At 44.1% G+C, this 20,347-nt stretch overlaps 1 protein-coding gene across 2 annotated transcripts in view; it reads right to left on the bottom strand.

The window, feature by feature from the left end:
- Window positions 1-3,073: 3,073 nt before the first annotated feature.
- LOC111961445 (protein FAM222A) overlaps window positions 3,074-20,347 on the bottom strand; it is a 44,951-nt gene continuing 27,677 nt past the window's right edge. For both annotated transcript variants that reach the window (XM_023983717.2, XM_023983718.2), the window contains exons 2-3: window positions 17,800-17,984; window positions 3,074-6,757 (exon numbers count right to left, since the gene is read on the bottom strand). In XM_023983717.2, coding sequence (XP_023839485.1) covers window positions 5,370-6,757; window positions 17,800-17,984 — 1,573 coding nt within the window. In that variant the 3' untranslated portion in view covers window positions 3,074-5,369. The remainder of the gene's footprint in view (window positions 6,758-17,799; window positions 17,985-20,347) is intronic.

The raw sequence follows: 20,347 nt of genomic DNA, 5'->3' as shown, positions 1-20,347 counted from the left end.
AGTCCATATTATGGCAAGAACAGCTCAAATAAGAGAAACGACAGTCCATCATTACTTTAAGACATGAAGGTCAGTCAATCCGGAACATTTCAAGAACTGAAAGTTTCTTGAAGTGCAGTCACAAAAACCATCAAATGCTATGATGAAACTGAAAAAGGAAGACCTAGAGTTACCTCTGCTGCAGAGATTACGTTCATTAGAGTTAACTGCACCTCAGATTGCAACCCAAATAAATGCTTCACAGAGTTCAAGTAACAGACACATCTCAACATCAACTGTTCAGAGGAGACTGCGTGAATCAGGCCTTCGTGGTCGAATTGCTGCAAAGAAACCAATACTAAAGAACACCAATAAGAAGAGACTTGCTTGGGCCAAGAAACACAAGCAATGGACATTAGACCGGTGGAAATCTGTCTTTTGGTCTGGTCCAAATTAGAGATTTTAGGTTCTAAACGCTGTGTCTTTGTGAGACGCAGAGTAGGTGAATGGATGATCTCCGCATGTATGGTTCCCACCGTGAAGCATGGAGGTGGTGTGATGGTGCTTTGCTGGTGACACTGTGATTTATTTAGAATTCAAGAAACACTTAACCAGCATGACTACCACAGCTTTCTGCTGCGATACGCCATCCCATCTGGTTTGCACGTAGTGGGACTATCATTTGTTTTTTCACAGGACAATGACCCAAGACACCTCCAGGCTGTGTAAGGGCTATTTGACCAACAAAGAGAGTGATGGAGTGCTGCATCAGACGACCTGGCCTCCACAATCACCTGACCTCAACCCAATTGAGATGGTTCGGGATGAGTTGGACCACAGAGTGAAGGAAAAGCAGCCAACAAGTGCTCAGCATATGTGGGAACTCCTTGAAGACGGTTGGAAAAGCATTCCAGGTGACTACCTCATGAAGCTGGTTGAGAGAATGCCAAGAGTGTGCAAAGCTGTCATCAAGTCAAAGGGTGGCTACTTGGAGGAATCTCAAATATTTTTGGGTTACTACATGATTCCATATGTGTTATTTCATAGTTTATGTCTTCACTATTATTCTACAATGTAGAAAATAGTAAAAAAAATAAAAAAATAAAAAACCCTTGAATGAGTAGGTATGTCCAAACTTTTGACTGGTACTGTATATGACTCTTTTAAGGTTGCACTAGCTCCAAGGTACCTCAAGCTTTTCCAGCCATTGCGGCTACTGTAATAATAGCCACTGAAGAGAATAGAATCCCCCCTTCCAAAATGAACAAAAAAGCGCCCCATTTCCCCAGTCCATAGTAAATCCTTAGACAATGATGCTATAATCATGTAATCGATGTGCCGTTTAGAAAACGTTTTAACCTATAATTTCTTTATGGGTTCACACTCAGTGACAGAACCTCAGTGGCCATTAACAGTCCAACCACTTCCAATGTGTAGTATACTCCCCCTTTCTCCAAAGCCTAGTGTTACAAAACCAATAACTAGCCCACTGATTTTGCTGAACTCATTATGCCTAAGGCCTAGCTACATGGCCTGTAACCTGATTTGATGTGTGCTTAATGTATGATGGAAGCGTTTGCGCTGAGGTGTTGGTCCAGGGTCAGCTCCTTCTGGACCTCTTGGTCGGCCAGTCCAAGCAGATTATTATTTGTTCAGATGAGGACGAAACATAAATATGTAAAAAAAAAAAAAAGGCATGTCCAAACTAAAGACTCAAAACCAAAAGGAAAGTCCTCATGGCCACCAAACAAACCAGCAGCCTCACGGCTCTCCAAGCTGGCACTCTGACTGACGATCACCTTAAATTGGCAGCACCTGATGCGCTTACATGTACTAGAGCTACATTGAGATCTAGTACGTGTACTTAGAGATGTGAGCTGGGTTGATTGCCTTGTTAGCAGTTGGGTCATACTGAAATCGGATTAGCCTTTGATACTTAGGTCACTGTACTAAGCCTAGATAATATTTAGAGGAGCCAAGTAGGCTCAGAGAAACAGAATGTTTGTGTTGGGTCGTTCCGCACTCCGCAATTTTCTTTCGCATTATATATGATACACACCTTGGCATAATAAAATTAAAATATTACACTTCAGAGAAGAACTTGACAACTTTTTTACTCTCTAAAAGAACTTTCTCGCTTGCTTGCAATTGTACTTTATCTGAACGCAGTTGAGTCGAACCGCTTCCTTGCCTGCAATACTTCAACTTATGCACCAAAAAACAACTGAAACAAAGTGCTGGGTTTAGATTTTTTATTTGACAATCTTAATTAAGAATAGGGGATTGGGTATGGGAATCTGGGGTCATACATGTACTCATGTAAATGTAGTCAATTCAACATGTTTGTAGAGGCCTCACTGTTCCATATTATAATTGCACTTCATAGTCATTGAGTCGGTTACTTATGTTGTTAACCAACATAAATCCTGACTAACTGGTTGAAGAAAATAAAAAGCAATTATCTTAGACAGTGCTGACATAGAGATTCTTTATATAGCCATACTTCTCAGGCCATCAAATAAACCACTAAATCAAATAAATACATATCATATTCAGAAAGAAAACATTGACAGAAAAGCAGTGACTGTATAAGGAATGCCTGTTCTCCAGTGATTGTGAAAACAGGGACACCTATCCAGTGAACTCGACTAATTTGTAAATCAAATGGTCTTCCATGGAATTTGATCGTCATGCTTTCACAGTTCTCCTGTCACCGGGAAACTCTGAGGGACTCCTGATGATTAAGGTAGTATTTTTGYCATTCAGACCTAAAAGGATGAATGATGAATGTCAACAAAAGCTAAGAAAATAGCAAGATGTGAACAAATTAGATAATCAAACGGCACATCCTGTCCTCAATGTCTCAGTGTTGTTTTGGGTAAAACATAATTCTCTGTCATTCCAATAAATTAAATGATCAAACATTAACGGTGATGGCTTGCAGATATCTGACATGCAGCCTAGCAACAAGACAGTCAGTAATCAAAGATCAGACAAAACATTAACAAAAAAAGGTCAATCATTATATAAAATACATTATGCTCCATTAGCAGCCAACACAGGTTATGCCAAAGAAAAATACAAAACGACAAGAAATATTCAAGTTTTTATTTTAAAATAACAGATCCCAGACACCTTTCCCCATGTCTAACCTATTCTTTGCCATTCTTACAGCAGTGCATTATAATCAGTGACCTTTATTGGTCAGTTAAGTGTAAGGGTTAAAGCATGACAGTCTTGAGCCCTGGAGCTGTGCCCTTGTACCCCCTAAGTATAAAATTTTCCAGTTTGGCACTTTGTAAAGGGCAATAGGGGGATTGCCTGCACGTCACCTTTTCGCCATACTGTTTTTAAATGGTTTAAAAATTAAACAATGGACAGATGGAAAAACAAGCCCCAAAACACGATTCTGACAAAGTGCACAGCACTGGAATCTTCTGAGGAACTCCCAGAAGATGTGAACTGATATGATTGGATAACAAACCCTCCGAAATGAAAACATTAAGATGTCAAATGAGATGACCCTTTAGGTCATGATTATCATTACCCTTTAAAGGTTTAAAACACTTGGTCACATCCAAACCACATAGCCCTCTACCAATACAACACACACACACACACACACTAAATAAAAGGTACTGTACATTTCTCATTCTGAGGTGGTCGCTTCAAAATGAAACGCTGCATCCATAGAGTTCCTGTTATACAGCATATTTCCTGTTATACAGTATACAGTGCTTTCAAGAAGTATTCAGACCCCTTGACTTTTTCCACATTTTGTTGTTACAGCCTTATTCTAAAATTGATTAAATCGTTTTTTCCCCCTCATCAAGCTACACACAATACCCCATAATGACAAAGCAAAAACAGCTCTTTATAATGTTTAGCAAATGGGCCTTCCGAGTGGCGCAGCGGTCTAAGGCACTGCGTTGCTGTGCTAGCTGTGTTACTACAGATCCTGGTTCGATACAGGGTTGTCGCAGCCGGCCGAGACCGGGAGAGCTAGGCCGACGGGATGCCCTTGTCCCATCGCGCTCTCGCGACTCCTTTGGCGTGACACGCATGCACGCTGACACGGTCGCCAGGTGTACAGTGTTTCCTCCGACACATTGGACACACATCCTTTGGCAGCGATTACAGCTTTGAGTCTTATTGGGTATGACGCTAAAAGCTTGGAACACCTGTATTTGGTGAGTTTCACCCACTTCTCTGCAGACCCTCTCAAGCTGTGTCAGGTTGGATGGGGAGCGTCGCTGCACAGCTATTTTCAGGTCTCTCCAGAGATGTTCGATCGGGTTCAAGTCCGGGCTCTGGCTGGGCCACTCATGGACATTCAAAGACTTGTCCCGAAGCCACTCCTGCATTGTCTTGGCTGTGTGCTCTGGAGCAGGTTTTCATCAAGGATCTCTCTGTACTTTGCTCTGTTCATCTTTCCCTCTTTCCTGTCCAGTCTCCCAGTCCCTGCCACAGTCTCCCAGTCCCTGCCACTGAAAAACATCCCCACAGCATGATGCTGCCAGGTTTCCTCCAAACGTGACACTTGGTATTCAGGCCAAAGAGTTCAATCTTGGTTTCATCAGACCAGAGAATCTTGTTTCTCATGGTCTGAGAGTCCTTTAGGTGTATTTTGGCAAACTCCAAGCGGGCTGTCATGTGCCTTTTACTGAGGAGTGGCTTCCGTCTGGCCACTCTACCATAAAAGGCCCGATTGGTGGAGTGCTGCAGAGATGGTTGTCCTTCAGGAAGGTTCTCCCATCTCCACAGAGGAACTCTAGAGCTCTGTCAGAGTGACCATCGGGTTCTTGGTCACCTCCATGATCAAGGCCCTTCTCCCCCGATTGCTCAGTTTGGCCAGGCGGCCAGCTCTAGGAAGAGTCTTGGTGGTTCCAGACTTCTTCCAATTAAGAACAAAAGGAGGCCACTGTGGTCTTGGGGACCTTCAATGCTGTAGGCATTTTTTGGTACCCTTCCCTCGACACAATCCTGTCTCAGAACTCTACGGACAATTACTTTGACTTAATGGCTTGTTTTTTTCTCTGACATGACCTGTCAACTGTCAACCTTATATAGACAGGTGTGTGCCTTTCCAAATCAATTGAATTTACCACAGGTGGATTTACCACAATTTACTACAAATCAAGTTGTAGAAACATCGAGGACGATCAATGGAAACAGGATGCACCTGAGCTCAATTTCGAGTCTCATACCAAAGGGTCTGAATACCTAGATAAATAATATTTCTGTCTTAAAAGTTTTATACATTTGGAAACATTTTTAAAAAATGTTGCTAATTTAAAAAAATCAATTTTAGAATAAGGCTGTAACGTAACAAAATGTGGAAAAAGTCAAGGGGTCTAAATACTTTCCGAAGGCACTGGATATATCCCGTCTTATCGGAACACAGGCAGCTGAATGTGGGTGTGCTGTAGGTTGTGGTCCAGTAGCTGGGGCATCCCTACCGCCTCATAGCCCCGTCCCAGCATGCGCTCCTTAATGCAGGGTGGGTGGATCTCACTGATCAGGCACTCCAGAGACTGCAGGCTGCTGCTCAGCACAGAGGCGTGGCACAGGCTGGTGCTTGGCAGCCCAAAACAGAGGCCCAGGCTTTGGTCTGTGGCATAGGCCTGGGGGTGAGGGTGGGGGTGGAGCTGGCGGTTGGGGTGATGGTTTGGATGAGGGTGGGAGAGCCCCATGTCTCTGGGCCGGACAATAGAGGAGCCAGGCAGCAGCTCCTGAGGGTTGTAACAGTCGCTGTCCGGAGTGACCAGAACACTGTTCCAGGGAGGGGCGAAGTACTGGCCCACAGAGAACTCCCCATGCATGGCAGCACAGTTCAGAGGGGAGGAGCTAACCCGGTCCTGTCCTATCCCTGCTCCTGCCCCGTTAGTGCCTGCACTGAGGGGGTGAGGCCTATAGGAGAGCTGTGCCGAGCAGGCCAAAGGGAGACAATTCTCTGGAGAGCGGCTGACCACGGCACCTCCCCCGCTGCCCATCCGAGCATTGTTGTATATCCTTAGCGCCCCATGTTGATAGTGCTGCTGCTGTTGTTTGTGCTGCCATGTGCTATAATCCACTCTGTCCAGGTAGCCAGCCTTGGCCATATCTGCACTCTGGGTGGGCAGCACGGCCCCCGAATATGCCAGACTGCTCTGGGGCGCTACTCCCAGCGTAAAGCCAGAGTCTGAGCAGGCTACAGCGGCCACAGCCTGAAGGGAAGGGCTTGGCTGGGCCCCTCCCCCGTGCTGCAGGGCCTGGCTGTGGGTGTGTCTGTTCATCTGCCTCAGCAGGCTCTGGACGTCCAGGTCCGACTGAGGGGCCAGAGTCTGCTCTACCGGGGTGGGAATGACTGACGCAGCCCCAATGATATTAGAGGGTACAGACACATTTGGCCCGTCATGAGGCTTGCAGGAGCCTATGCGGTAGCTCTTCTGCTGCCCGTGTCTGTTGTTACAGAAAAGGTTGTATGGTGCCGCTGCAGTTTGGGCGGGGGAATGTTTCGTCCTCTTGCCCTCAGAGTTTTTCAGCACGCCTTTGACCACGGAGACGGTGGCCTTTACAACACCCAGTAGGCCCTGGTAGGCTCCTGAGTAGGGACTGTAGTGCTGGGTGCATGTGGTGTCCAGGCCGTTGACCGTCCTGTTTAGCTGTTTGTGCTGCGGCACTCTGATGTTGGATGGGAAGATCTTGATGGACAGGGGGCTGCTGGCCGTCTTCTGGGCAAAGGCATCCAGCTCTGCAGGGGATGGATACCGAGGGCCATTCATGGAGGACAGCTCACCTGCAACACAAACACAAACACACACACAAAGAAATGGTTATACTTCCATACGAGTTCTCTCACACTATGTGCCTGGTTATAAAGTACAAGGGCAGGCTTGATGATACTTGCCAGCTGGGACTAAAATAAAAACAATCAATTGACCTTTCCACAAAAGCTCCTCGTGATAAATATTCAAACAAATAAACAAAGCATGTCAGAACAGAGAACACAATGTCCAAGGAGCAGAGACAAGACCAATAGACCAATAAAAACACTTATTGTAATATCTCCTCCATTTCCCTTTCACACTCTCCAGTTTCACCCCCCTCCATCTCTTTAGGAAGATGAACCGTCGACATCTGCATCTCTTATAAACTAATTTGGGGGAGGGAAACACCTACGGCACTGTTTGATCAGTGCTTTATAAAATTAATTTGGACTTATTTCAACCCAGAATCGGATTACCCTGGGAAATCAGGGAGTGGAGCAGGAGGCAGCGGGGGAGAGGGAGAAAGCCAATTTTGTCGCAGCGGCTCAAGTGGGATTCATTTGGTGACATTTGGCCATGAAACTACCGTCGGATGTACTCGAGTTAAAAGCTGGAGCGGATGGGACTGGAAGTGAAGAAATTACAGCTGTGCTCATGTGTTTTTATTGTTGGCCAATCTAAAACAGAAATGTAAAGCTGTTGTGGTTTCTCATACAGTCTGACAGCCAATATACTTGAAAGAAAATGATGAGGAGAATCATGTTTTTATTCCTTGTAATTTCTCACTGTTACATCTTCAAATTTCACTGATAAAAAACCCCCCACTCATGTTCTACCATGTAGCCCTATATCCAACCATCTCTAATGTGACTTGAAGATGAAGATCGCTTTCAAATCTTCCAAGGCTGCCTACCTGTAAAGTAAAAATTCAGCTAGCCTCTTACAGACCTGTATTAACTGCAATGTAAAAGCCTGGAGCTTAAACTGTGAGAAGTCAGGGCACACTGAGAAAGAGCAATCTCCACAGGGAAGGCTATTGAATGGTCTACGGGAAAGCTGAGGGGACAAACCAAGATTGGATTTAAAACRCCATTATTCAGGCAATTTCATGGCTGCTTAGCTCACAGCGACAAAGGAGACGCGCAAAAGGCGCTCCATTTAAAAGCAATAAATCACCTGACAGAAATTACCACCGCCCCTCTGAACGACACTTATGGAATTCCTGACATGAAAACCAAAAGTGCTGAAATTAACCTACTCTATCGTCAGCGAAAATCACTGCCACAGCACACAGAACAAGGCAGAGAGAGGCGACAAAGGGAGCGTGAAAAACAAAACACTTCATTTCGTTTTCAATAACAAAACCCATTTGAAGAGGCACTTCAGCCATGCAAGGGAGAACTCACTTGTTGTGCCCGTTCGGAATTGATTGGGGAGTTAATTTCATTTCAGGCCCACAATGAGCCTCCAACTGTGAAAATGATTCAATCTACAAGATCCATCTCATAAAGGAAATACAATTGGGTGTTTAAAATGGAGGAAAGAGGAGAGGTGGAGTGTTTTATCCACCCAAGCATCTCCCAGTGGAGCCAAGGGAACAGAACAGCACCGCAGCAGTGCCAGCAGCAGCCAGAGTGAATTCCACAGAGAAATACAACAGAGAAAAACACTAGTTATTTATGTATCACTATACACCAGTGGTAAAGAAAACAAGGACATCTGGGAGTGTTAAACAGATGCCTGCTCAACCTCTAGACGTCTAAACAACGCTGTGATCCTGCGTGAGCATCAAGTCTCTCATTAAGGTGAAAAACAAATCCCGTAAGGAGAATACTTTTTGAAACGGGGAGTTACTGCCTGGACTTGTCCAATATGAGCAGAGATGTTCTTTTTCCGTTGCAGAATGTTTTGATACTATGTGTCACACTGAACAGGACCCAGGAGTGTATAAAGAATGAGCTGCCTTTAACTGCCTTCTGGTCACAACAGGGAGAGAGTTCATGACCCTTCGACGGTTATAACTAGAGGAGATTAGTGCTTTCATGTTCACCTGAAAGCACTAATCTACTCCACGATAATGAGTTGACCTACTTCAGTGATATAATATCTATTATAAACTCGGTAGTTTGGGTCCTGGATGCTGACTGGCTGAACCAGCATTTCAGCCATGTGTAGGCTATGTCAGCAAATATACCACGGGTATGACACAAAGATACTTGTTCACTGTTCTATTTAGGTTGGTAACCAGTTTATAATGGCAATAATGCACCTCAGGGGTTGTAGTATATGGCCAATATACCATGGCTAAGGGCTGTATCCAGGCATGGCGCGAAGAACAGCACTTAGCCGTGGTATATTGGCCATATACAAACGTTTGTGGTCATACACACGTCCTTCAAAATGCAGGTGCTGGGTTAATAAAGAATACTTGGGAAGAACAGGAAGCCCCGCACACTGTTTATGCTCCCAATTCACCGCTTTATGGCCCATACACACACACACACACACACACACACACACACACACACCACACCCTTCAAGACTTATTGGTTAATTACAGAAAACCACTTCAAGGCATCATCAGCATCTTCCATCACAACACACCAGCATCAATCAGAAGTTCTGTACCACACAAAGAGAGATCTATTCTGCTCCAAATCATCTCTCGCGCCCAATTACCACAGCGAGATAAATATTGTGAAACCAATCACGGAGTGCTGTTGGTGCCATTCATGTTTGGTATGGAGTCAATGTTTTGCCCTGATCCCTCCAGATTGGCTTGGTTTTCCGTAAACACTTCAAAACACTTGGAATGCTAACTCATCTTCAAAGGCCGTCTCGCTCCATAAATCCACAGATTACAGGCCTGTCAGCGGCACAAAGACGCAGTGTGGCCATGCCACCACAGTAACGGCTCATGTGGCAACACACAGGCCTCTGCCGGTATGAAACTCACCCGCTCAAATATTAAAGTCACTTATCAATTGAATACCATTGGCAGTGGCACAAATGGCATATCACAGCAGTTAGGGTGGTTCAAATGAAAGTGGAAACCTGGAATTATGTGGATTGCTGTGCTGCTGTGCACCAGGAACTGCCTCCGTGTGAACTCAGTGTTTAGGATCCGAACTCAGTGTTTAGGATCCGAAGAGAAGCTATGCCAGAGAGAGAGCTAAAGTCTAGCCTGAAGTCAGAGTCTATTCCTCTAGAATTTCTCCATCCAGAATTAACCACAGGCACATTCTGGAAATCAAATGAACAATTTTCAGCAGCCTGATCCCATGTATCTGTATGTGAGAGTGAGGAGTTGTGTGTGTGTGTACACATTTCCATGCATGAATGTGTGTAGGCCTAATAGTTAAGGTTTACAATGTGTCAAACATAAACTGTCAATGAGAAACAGATAGGGGAGATGATGTACAGCGTTAAGTATTCTTCACCATACCACAGTCTTCCGTAACCCTGCACCGAGTCCACCTCCGTACAATCCCACACCACGCTTTCAGTCGCGGGAAGCTGGCTAATCTTTTTTCCCATGGTCAAGCTTAATGCAATACCCCACAGATCAGAGTGGAGACCTCGTTGTTGTGGAGCGGTTTGAGTTAATCACTGATTAACAGGCAAAACAAGCCCCTGAGCCAGGGCTAAAAACTGCAGTTGGAGTGGCTCACTGAATTTCCAGTTCCACAGAACACAACTGCTGCTCCTCTGGTTCTCACAAAACACCCCGAGACCAACAGAAGGAACCGAACAAAATGACCTTTACATCTCCCTCCATTACAATGAACAGGAAAACCAGTAATGTAGTCCTATGCTTGGTGATTGTTCTTGTGCAACTATCACAAAAAGATCCTTAGCAGACAAATTTGAAAAACAGGGCAAGAAGCCCAAAAGTCGAGGTTGTACGAAAGGTATTTGGTGTTAAATGCCTGTAAGATTAAAATGTTTGTTTGATAAACATGATTAATAGCTAATCCTCACTGGGGACGCGTCACACAGCAGCACTCACGGAGGTTAATTAGTGCTGTTCTCAGAAATCACCAGCAAACACACAAACACTCATTGCCAAACATCGTGTTACACACCAGTGTTTCACGATGGCGATCCAAACATTAATAATATCAACACCACTATACACTAACCGTACCTACCTACCTGCCCTACACAACCACAGACTGTCCTTGACAACTAGGCTGATTAACACAAAAACCTAGGCCTCTGCGTTGCCATGACAACCTCTGGTACGAGCACAGTTGGCCCTAATAAGCCCACTCATTAGGGCCCATGTAATTAATTGACCCTGACTCCATTCAGCTCCTAGCGCCAAGGCACTGTAATTGACTACCCCCCCCTGCTGCTCAGGCAGCGCAAGGACGCTTCGTATCGACTATCTGGACCTGCCTCACGTCCCACACAATACAGTACAATACACAATACAATACACAATACAATACAGCTCCACATGGTTACTTTACTTTCCTTTCAATTTGACCGAGGCATACAGTAACTGCTGTGAATGAAAATGAAGTCAGAAACCTCATGCATGCATTCAATATCCATGAGGGGAGTGGGGATCTAGGGCGCTGTCTGGATCTTACGGTAGAGCATCTGAATGGTGTCTAGCTGTGCACAGGTCGGTGCCCTTATAGAGCAGAGGTATTGAGATGCAGCGCCTGCAGCGCTCTTCACCTCTGCATCCATATTAACATGCATTAATATTAATGGAGTCTGAGGAGGTTAGCTGGGTCGAGGCTGAGGCCTCCTCACATAGATCTGGAGTGAGAGTCGAGAGAGGCTGGACAGAGCCCCTGTGTTCCAGTCCTCTGTGTGCAGACCTACATACTCAACTCCACTGAGGTTACTATTCCTGAGCTCCTGACCCTGGCAAACCAGAGGCTCATCAGCCCCAAGACACAGAACGAGAGAAAGACAAAGCTGAAGCACTGATACACACACACACACACACACACACACACACACACACACACACACACACAGAGCCTAGCACTCCATTCAGTCTACCGCTCCCTCGCTCTCATTAGTTAGTCCTCTTCGTCCCGGGTGGGACATAAGGCCGCCCACTCTCATACACACATGAAGAGAAACTGCACTCATTCAACCCATTAACATCCATCCCTCGCTTTCGCTCTCTCGCTCTCTGTAATCTCTTCATGAGGGGTGTTGGTCGTGGAACAGAATAACCTCAGTGGTGAACACTTAGTTATTTGTGCTTGAAGAGACTCAGGCGGGTAACTCTTTACGCGAGTGTCACTCCCCATTTGTCTCTGTGCCACTCTGCTCAGCAGCCCCGGGGAAAGCAGTGCGCCGCTCTAAAAGAGCCCTCCGGAAAGACAGGCCGGCAGCGTGGGAAAATGCATTCCCGGCTCTGATCTGCCGTTCAGGCCAAGAGCAGAGTAGAGCAGAGCACTCATTAACTTTCATCACATAAACCGTCGCACTCAGTCACACATACACACTTCCTCATATTTAAGAGATGGGTTGGCATTGTCAGGGATTCCTATGTGAAACCAAACCACAGACATCCATTAGAATGGTTCGTCCATCTAAATCTGTAACCTCTGAATCCTCTGCAAAAGCTTTTCAACAAGAATCTGTGTGAAAACCACTCTTTCAACACAGAATCCCAATGGGAAAAACATCAACTCAAAAACCTTTTAGAGAACTATTCTGGGTCTAATCAAGTCCAACCAGCAGGCTCCAATCAGTAGACCAGTTTGTTTCATATGGATGTGCTTGAAATGTCAGGTCAGTGCTGGAGGGAAGGGGGGATGGATGCTGCTCCACACAGACGCACACACACCACTGGCGTCCCCCCCCCTGATAGCATATGAACACGTCAGAAGCAGTGACAAAAAAAAGCTGTAAAACTAATATTTTCTCAGCCTCATTGCAAAATGTGTAGAATTGTAGGAAATTAGCTGTTTTGTAGTACGCCACTGACACACACAGACACACACACAGACACAGAGCTCCGGGAGGGAGGAATGATTCCTGCAGGTAAACAGGATGTGAAAGGCGCCCGTGGTTCTGCCTGAGGCAAACTAGGTCCTTCTGTTCCAGCATTTAGCAGACAAGTGCTCTACTGATTCCCAATTAATATTTAATAATGAGAGACAAAAAGAGGTGTTTCACCCCGGGAGAGAGATGAGGGACATGGGGATATGAGATAGGGAAGAGAGACTGCTAGTCTCCCAGAGAGCATTAGTGAAAGGTTTCAATGTGAAGGAAAGCTGGGGGATACACAGGATTTGTTTTCATGGCCCAAATCTGGGAAGTGAAGCTAGAGAAGTACAATATACATTACAAATCCATCAGCTTGCATTTCGTCTGAATGTCTCCACACAATTACTCATCGGCCAAGAGGTTAATCACTCAGACGATTTATGCATTTTCCATAGGCAATTTATATCACGAAAAAAAAAGTGAATATGTTATTACGCTAGCTATGTGGGGATAGGCACGGCGTGATATGCGGTTTCCCATAAATTCATGTCATAAACTTCCACAGAAATCTGACAGAGCAGTATAAAACACAGTGATTAAACATTATCTCTGAATTGAATCATGGAAATATGATACGTAAACTCAGAATGCCCTGTGCTGGTTTCATCAGGCGACAACTGCCACAACATATACTCTCATTAAATGTGATAATAATGTGCACTGGCAGTGGGAATAATAAACACGGTCTTTTGAAATCTCTGTTTATGACATGGATAACATGGCTTGCAATCACTTATCAACTGATTAACACATGTGCTTGAGCAAGCATTTTCTTTGATCCAAGTTCAAAAGGAAGATCCTCAATTGGTTAGGGAATGAGGTCATCTCTAGCTTATGTTACATAGGGGAGGGCGGGGTAAGTTGAGCCAAAGGGTTAGTTGAGCCACCCTTTGTTTGTAGGAAACAATACACAAAATGAATCATGTGACCAAATATTTAGGAAGAGGTCATTTCATGGAGACTATGAAGGAAGACATGGGAAAAGTGGTAAACAAAYGGATTTTCACAAAGTCAAATGAATTTGATGTGTTATAGGTTTCATGATGCTTGTATCTAAACCAAAGTAGATCGTTTTATACATCAGTTGGGGTCTGTATAAGCTACAATATGAGGTCCTAAACCTAGCATGAAAGTGCATCCTTGAAGCTGTGTGGGATAATAGTCTAAATGTTTGCCTTAGGATAAGTTGAGCCAATGGCCACCATACCCCATACAAATAATGGATGACATAGTCAGTTTTATGTATAATATGCATAGTATTTTTGTGTGTCATGCATATGAACTCAAAATAGTGCATTTTTATTGTTACAGAGCAGACATCATGCCCCATAAAACAAGCAGGGGGTCTAGCCCCCCCTTGAGGTTCTTGCGAGAGCAGCCAAGGACGTGAGAGAAGGGAAGAAGTCCAGTCGAGCAGCAGCCAGGGAGGGGGAAAAAATTATWAAATGTACTGAATGACACTGAGGTACACTGACAAAAAAGAAAACAAACATGTAACTGTGCAAAAGACAGGCTATGATAGAGTAGCAGAGTCACACAAGGTCTTATCTGATTACATGGAGTCTGAATTTGCTAAACATATTAAGAATCTCGCTAACCAGTTTAATGAACTTAGTAGCCTCAAATGCAGAAAACTTGCTTASGAATTGGCACATCAAAACGAAAGCCCTGTTCCAGAAATAAGGGTAAGTGATATTGAGCAGAGAAGTCTGAATGAAGGCATACAGTAAAGATAGGAATCATGTATCAACACATATGGAAACATGTAGCAACCAAAAAAAATCTTAAAACAAATCTAAATATATTTTATATTTGAGATTCTTCAAAGTAGCCACCCTTTGCCTCGATGACAGCTTTGCACACTCTTGGCATTCTCTCAACCAGCTGGAATGCATTTCAATTAACAGGTGTGGCTTGTTAAAAGTACATTTGTGGAAATTCTTTCCTTCTTAATGCATTTGAGCCAATAAACTGTGTTGTGACAAGGTAGGGTGGTATACAGAAGATAGCCCTATTTGGTAAAAGACCAAGTCCATATTATGGCACAGAACGAGGTCAAATAAGCAAAGAGAAACGGCAGTCCATCATTATTTTAAGACATGAAGGCCAGTCAAACCGGAACATTTCAAGAACTTTGAAAGTTTCTTCAAGTGCAGTCGCAAAAACCATCAAGCGCTATAATGAAACTGGCTCTCATGAGGRCCGCCACAGGAAAGGAAGACCCAGAGTTACCTCTGCTGCAGAGGATAAGTTCATTMGAGTTACCAGCCTCAGAAAATGCAGGACAAATAAATGCTTCAGAGTTCAAGTAACAGACACATCTCAACATCAACTGTTGTGTGAATCAGGCCTTCATCAGTCCTTCATGGTCGAATTGCTGCAAAGTAACCACTACTAAAAGGCACCAATAAGAAAAAGAGACTTGTTTGGGCCAAGAAACACAGCAATGGACATTAGACTGGTGAAAATCTGTCCTTTGATCTGATGAGTCCAAATTTGAGATTTTGGGTTCCAACCGCGTGTCTTTGTGAAACGCAGAGTAGGTGAACAGATGATCTCTGCATGTGTGGTTCCCACCATGAAGCATGGAGGAGGAGGTGTGATGGTGCTTTGCTGGTGACACTGTCAGTAATATATTTAGAATTCAAGAAACACTTAACCAGCATGGCTACCACAGCATTCTGCAGCGATACGCCATCCCATCTGGTTTGCAGGTAGTTGGACTATCATTTGTTTTTTAACAGGACAATAACCCAACACACCTCCAGGCTGTGTAAGGGCTATTTGACCAAGAAAGAGAGTGATGGAGTGCTGCATCAGATGACCTGGCCTCCACAATCACCTGACCTCAACCCAATTGAGATGGTTCAGGATGAGTTGGACCACAGAGTGAAGGAAAAGGAGCCAACAAGTGCTCAGCATATGTGGGAACTCCTTGAAGACGGTTGGAAAAGCATTCCAGGTGACTACCTCATGAAGCTGGTTGAGAGAATGCCAAGAGTGTGCAAAGCTGTCATCAAGTCAAATGGTGGCTACTTGGAGGAATCTCAAATATTTTTTGGTTACTACATGATTCCATATGTGTTATTTCATAGTTTTGATGTCTTCACTATTATTCTACAATGTAGAAAATAGTAAAACTAAACAAAAACCCTTGAATGAGTAAGTGTCCAAACTTTTGACTGGTACTGTAYTTGTTAGAAAGAATAATATATTTCCCTTGACGTAGTGATGCTGAATTTAAAAAACACCTCAACATACCCCACTCTCCCCTATGTCATTTAGGTCTCAGAGCGAGAGTGGCCATGACAACAGGGTTTTCTTTGACCGTGTACCAGCCATATAATGCAGCATAAATAGCAAACACCTGAATAATAAACTGTAAGCACGGTGTGTTTAGAGTTAAAATGGCAGAGCGTGCAAGTACATGTGAAAGAGGCATATAATAAGGTAAGAAGTGTAAAATAGATATATTGGCAAAAGTTCAGGGCTGACTAGGAGAAGGTGTGTGGGGGGGGGGGTTGTGTGCTAGTATGCCCTTGGCAGGGTAAATCATCATCATCAGCAACAACAACCGGGCCAGCCAACATAACAGCGTTCCGCTCCATCATTGATCAGTGCTCTTAAGAATGAAATGAAAGAGTGCAAGATGACTGCCTGTGATAAGACCCAGAGGATCCACACAGATCTGAGTGGGAGATATCTACCCTGCACGGTTCTCTTCAGCAGGCCAGACAGCCTGGCAGGCAGCGGTAGATAGACCAAGGTGAACTTGCCCTTCCTCACCACAGAACAGCCCTGTGGGCTCCTGCTCCGTAGCCCCGCAGGCAGAACTCCACACCWCCGATGCAGCATAGAGACGAGTGGCATAATTGAAGCCAATCAACTCCATCAGATGGAGGCTCARTGGTACAAATGGTTGCTACAGGAGRGTCTGGTTTACCCGGGTGCAACGCTCTACTTCTCTCAACTAAACTACAGTTGTGTATGTAAAGTGAAGCTTTACTTTCCCCCTAAAAATCTTATACAGGGCTTTCTTTCGCGAAATCCGWCTGTCACTATACAGAGATACAAACACAGCGCCACAAATTAAACAAAATGGGTCTCTGTAGTGAAATGTAGAGTCAGAGGCTGTTTTCAAAAGGAGATGATTGTGGACTACAGGAAAAGGAGGACCGAGCATGCACCCATTCTCATCGACGGGGTTGTAGTGGAACAGGTTGAGAGCTTCAAGTTCCTTGGTGTCCACATCACCAACAAACTAAGACAGTCGTGAAGAGGGCACGACAAAGCCTATTCCCCCTCATGAGACTGAAAAGATTTGGCATGGGTCTTCAGATCCTCAAAAGGTTCTACAGCTGCACCATCAAGAGCATCCTGACTGGTTGCATCACTGCCTGTATGGCAACTGCTCGGCCTCCGACCGCAAGGCACTACAGAGGGTAGAGCGTACGGCCCCGTACATCACTGGGGCCAAGCTTCCTGCCATCCAGGACCTCTATACCAAGCGGTGTCAGAGGAAGGCCCTAAAAATTGTCAAAGACTCCCGCCACCCTAGTCATAGACTGTTCTATCTGCTACCGGACGTCAAGCGGTACCGGAGCGCCAAGTCGAGGTCCAAAAGGCTTCTTAACAGCTTCTACCCCCAAGCCATAAGAACAGCTAATCAAAGGGCTACCCAGACCCCTCTTTTACGCTGCTGCTAATCTCCGTTTATAATCTATGCATAGTTGCTTTAACTCTACCTACATGTACATATTACCACAATTACCTCAACTAACCAGTGCCCCCGCATATTGACTCTGTACCGGTACCCCCTGTACATAGCCTCGCTATTGTTATTTTAGTGCTGCTGTTTTAATTATTTTTTACTTTTATTTTCCATTTTTCACTTAACACTTTTTTTAAAGCATTGTTGGTTAAGGGCTTGTAAGTAAGCATTTCACTGTAAGGTGTACACCTGTTGTATTTGGCGTGACAAATGTGACAAATACACATTTGATTTGATTTGTCCTGAGCTGCTGAGAGCAGAGACACGGGGACTCACTTTTTCGTGTGCTGGGCTGCTGCTGCTGCTGCTGCTGCTGCTGCTGCTGCTGCTGCTGCGGAGCATCCAGGATCTTGGGGGTGCATACCAGACGCTGAGATGAGAGGTTCTGCTGCCGTCTCTGTAGGCAGGCTAACATGGCTGCTGCTTTCTGGGATCTACAGCCGCTCGGACCTTGGGGGATCCTGAGAGAGACAGAGAGAAAAAAAAACATCAGTTAGACTTATCATGTATTAAATTATAAGCAGCTGGCAGTTGAACTGAATGCAAAACCTTTTATCTAATCTTAAGTCAAAGCCCTGAAAGCAAACTGCTACCATGCTGATGGATGTTTTGCCCCTCAGGAGTTTCCTGTGCTCGCTCTCTTTCCTTTTAAGCCCTGAATTTAAAAACATTTTCCCACTCGGGTCCGTAACACCATATTCAAACTCAGCAACCCCCCCTTCGAACTACAGAGGCTACACATCTAAGCATGTAATATCACTTAACATCAAGTCAACTTCCCCCACTCTGCTCAGATGCTATGATGGGTCTTTTCTGCTCTCCATCTTACTCTGTTGCAAATAACACAGCGCATTTACAAGGCCTGYTGTTGCTGTCGGCTGTATCCTTTACCCAGTCACTAGCCTGGAGCTCAGGAAGTCTAGAATGTCTCTATGAATTGATGCTGATATAGATCAGGAGTGAAAAGCCAAAAGTAGCTCTTTTCCCCCAAATGGCTTCGGCACACACAAGGATACACTCCCCTCCATATGTACAGTGCCTTCAGAAAGTATTCAAACCCCTTTACTTTTTCCACATKTTGTTGTGTTMGCCTACAGCCTGAATTTAAAATGTATTACATTGAGAGTGTCCATGATCTACACATAATACCCCATAATGTCAAAGTGGAATTTTGTTTGTAGAACATTTTAGAAATGTATCAAAAATTGAAATGGCTTWAGTCAATAAGTACTCAACCCCTTTGTTATGGCAAGCCTAAATAAGTTCAGGAGWWAAAATGTGCTTAACAAATTGCATAATAAGTTGCATGGACTCATTTTGTGTTCATTAATAGTGGTTAAATGATTTTTAAATGACTGTATCCCACACATACAATTATTTGTAAGGTCCCTCAAATCAAGTAGTGAATTTCAAGCACAGATTCAACCACAAAGACAAGTGAGGATGTGTACAAATAAAAAAGCAGATACTGAATATCCCTTTGAGCATGGTGAAGTTATTAATTATACTGTGGATGGTGTATCAATACACCCAGTCACTACAAAGATACAGGCGTCCTTTCTTAACTCAGTTGCCGGAGGGGAAGGAAACTGCTTAGGGATTTCACCATGAGGACAATGGTGATTTTAAAACAGTTACAGAGTTGAATGGCTGTGATTTCAGAAAACTGATGATGGATCAACAACATTGTAGTTACTCCACAATACTCTCCTAAATGACAGAGTGAAAAGAAAGAAAAATATTCCAAAACACACTGTTTGCAACAAGGCACTTAAGCAATACTGTAGAAAATGTGGCAAAGAAAGTTAATTTTTGTCCTAAATACAAAGCATTGTTTGGGACAAATCCAACACATCACCGAGTAACACTTCATATTTTCAGGAATGGTGGTGGCTGCATCATGCTATTAGTATTCTGATCATCGGCAAGGACTAGGGAGTTTTTTTTGTAAATAAAAATGTAATACAGCCATAAGGACAGGCAAAATCCTTGAGGAAAAGCTGGTTCAGTCAGCTTTCCAACAGACACTGGGAGACAAATTCAATTTTCAGCCAGACAATAACCTAAAACACAAGGCCAAATCTACACTGGAGTTGCTTACCAAGATAATATTGAATGTTCCTGAGTGGCCTAGTTACAGTTTTGACTTAAATCTATGCCAAGACCTGAAAATTGTCATCTAGCACTAGCTAGCATAGTGGTTAGAGCGTTGGGCCAGGAACCGAAAGGTTGCTGGATCGAATCCCCGAGCTGACATGGTAAAAATCTGTCTTTCTGCCCCTGAACAAGGCAGTTAACCCACTGTTCCCTGGTAGGTCGYCATTGTAAATAAGAATTTGTTCTTAACTGACGGTTTTACCGTTTAGAAATGAAAGCACTTACGACTTCTTCAAATGGAGGGGGGAGGGGATAAAGCTTAAGTGCTTGGATAAATTAACTTAGTGTATTAAAGTAGTCAAAATGTTTGTATTTTGTCCCATATTCCTTGCACTCAATGACTACATCAAGCTTGTGACTACAAACTTGTTGGATGCATTTGGCAGTTTGTTCTGGATTGTGCCATTTTGTAGTAATTTTTATTGTAAGTAAGAAAGATGTTCTGAACACTTCTACTACATCTATGTGGATGCTACCATGATTATAGATAATCATGAATTAAAATYGTGACTAATGATGAGGTTACAGAGGCACAGTGATCATACCCACAAAGAAACGCTAACCTCCCCCGTTATTGGTTAATGTGAGAGGTGTAGCCTCTAAACAGCATCTCACTCATCAATATTCATGATTCATTCAGTCCTGATTTTTTTTTTCAATCACGGCA

This window comes from Salvelinus sp. IW2-2015, linkage group LG4q.1:29, assembly GCF_002910315.2.
Source record: "Salvelinus sp. IW2-2015 linkage group LG4q.1:29, ASM291031v2, whole genome shotgun sequence".
Classification (NCBI taxonomy): Eukaryota; Metazoa; Chordata; class Actinopteri; order Salmoniformes; family Salmonidae; genus Salvelinus; species Salvelinus sp. IW2-2015.
The sequence above is the reverse complement of the archived record's forward strand: the minus strand, read 5'-3'. Positions and strand labels throughout refer to the sequence as shown.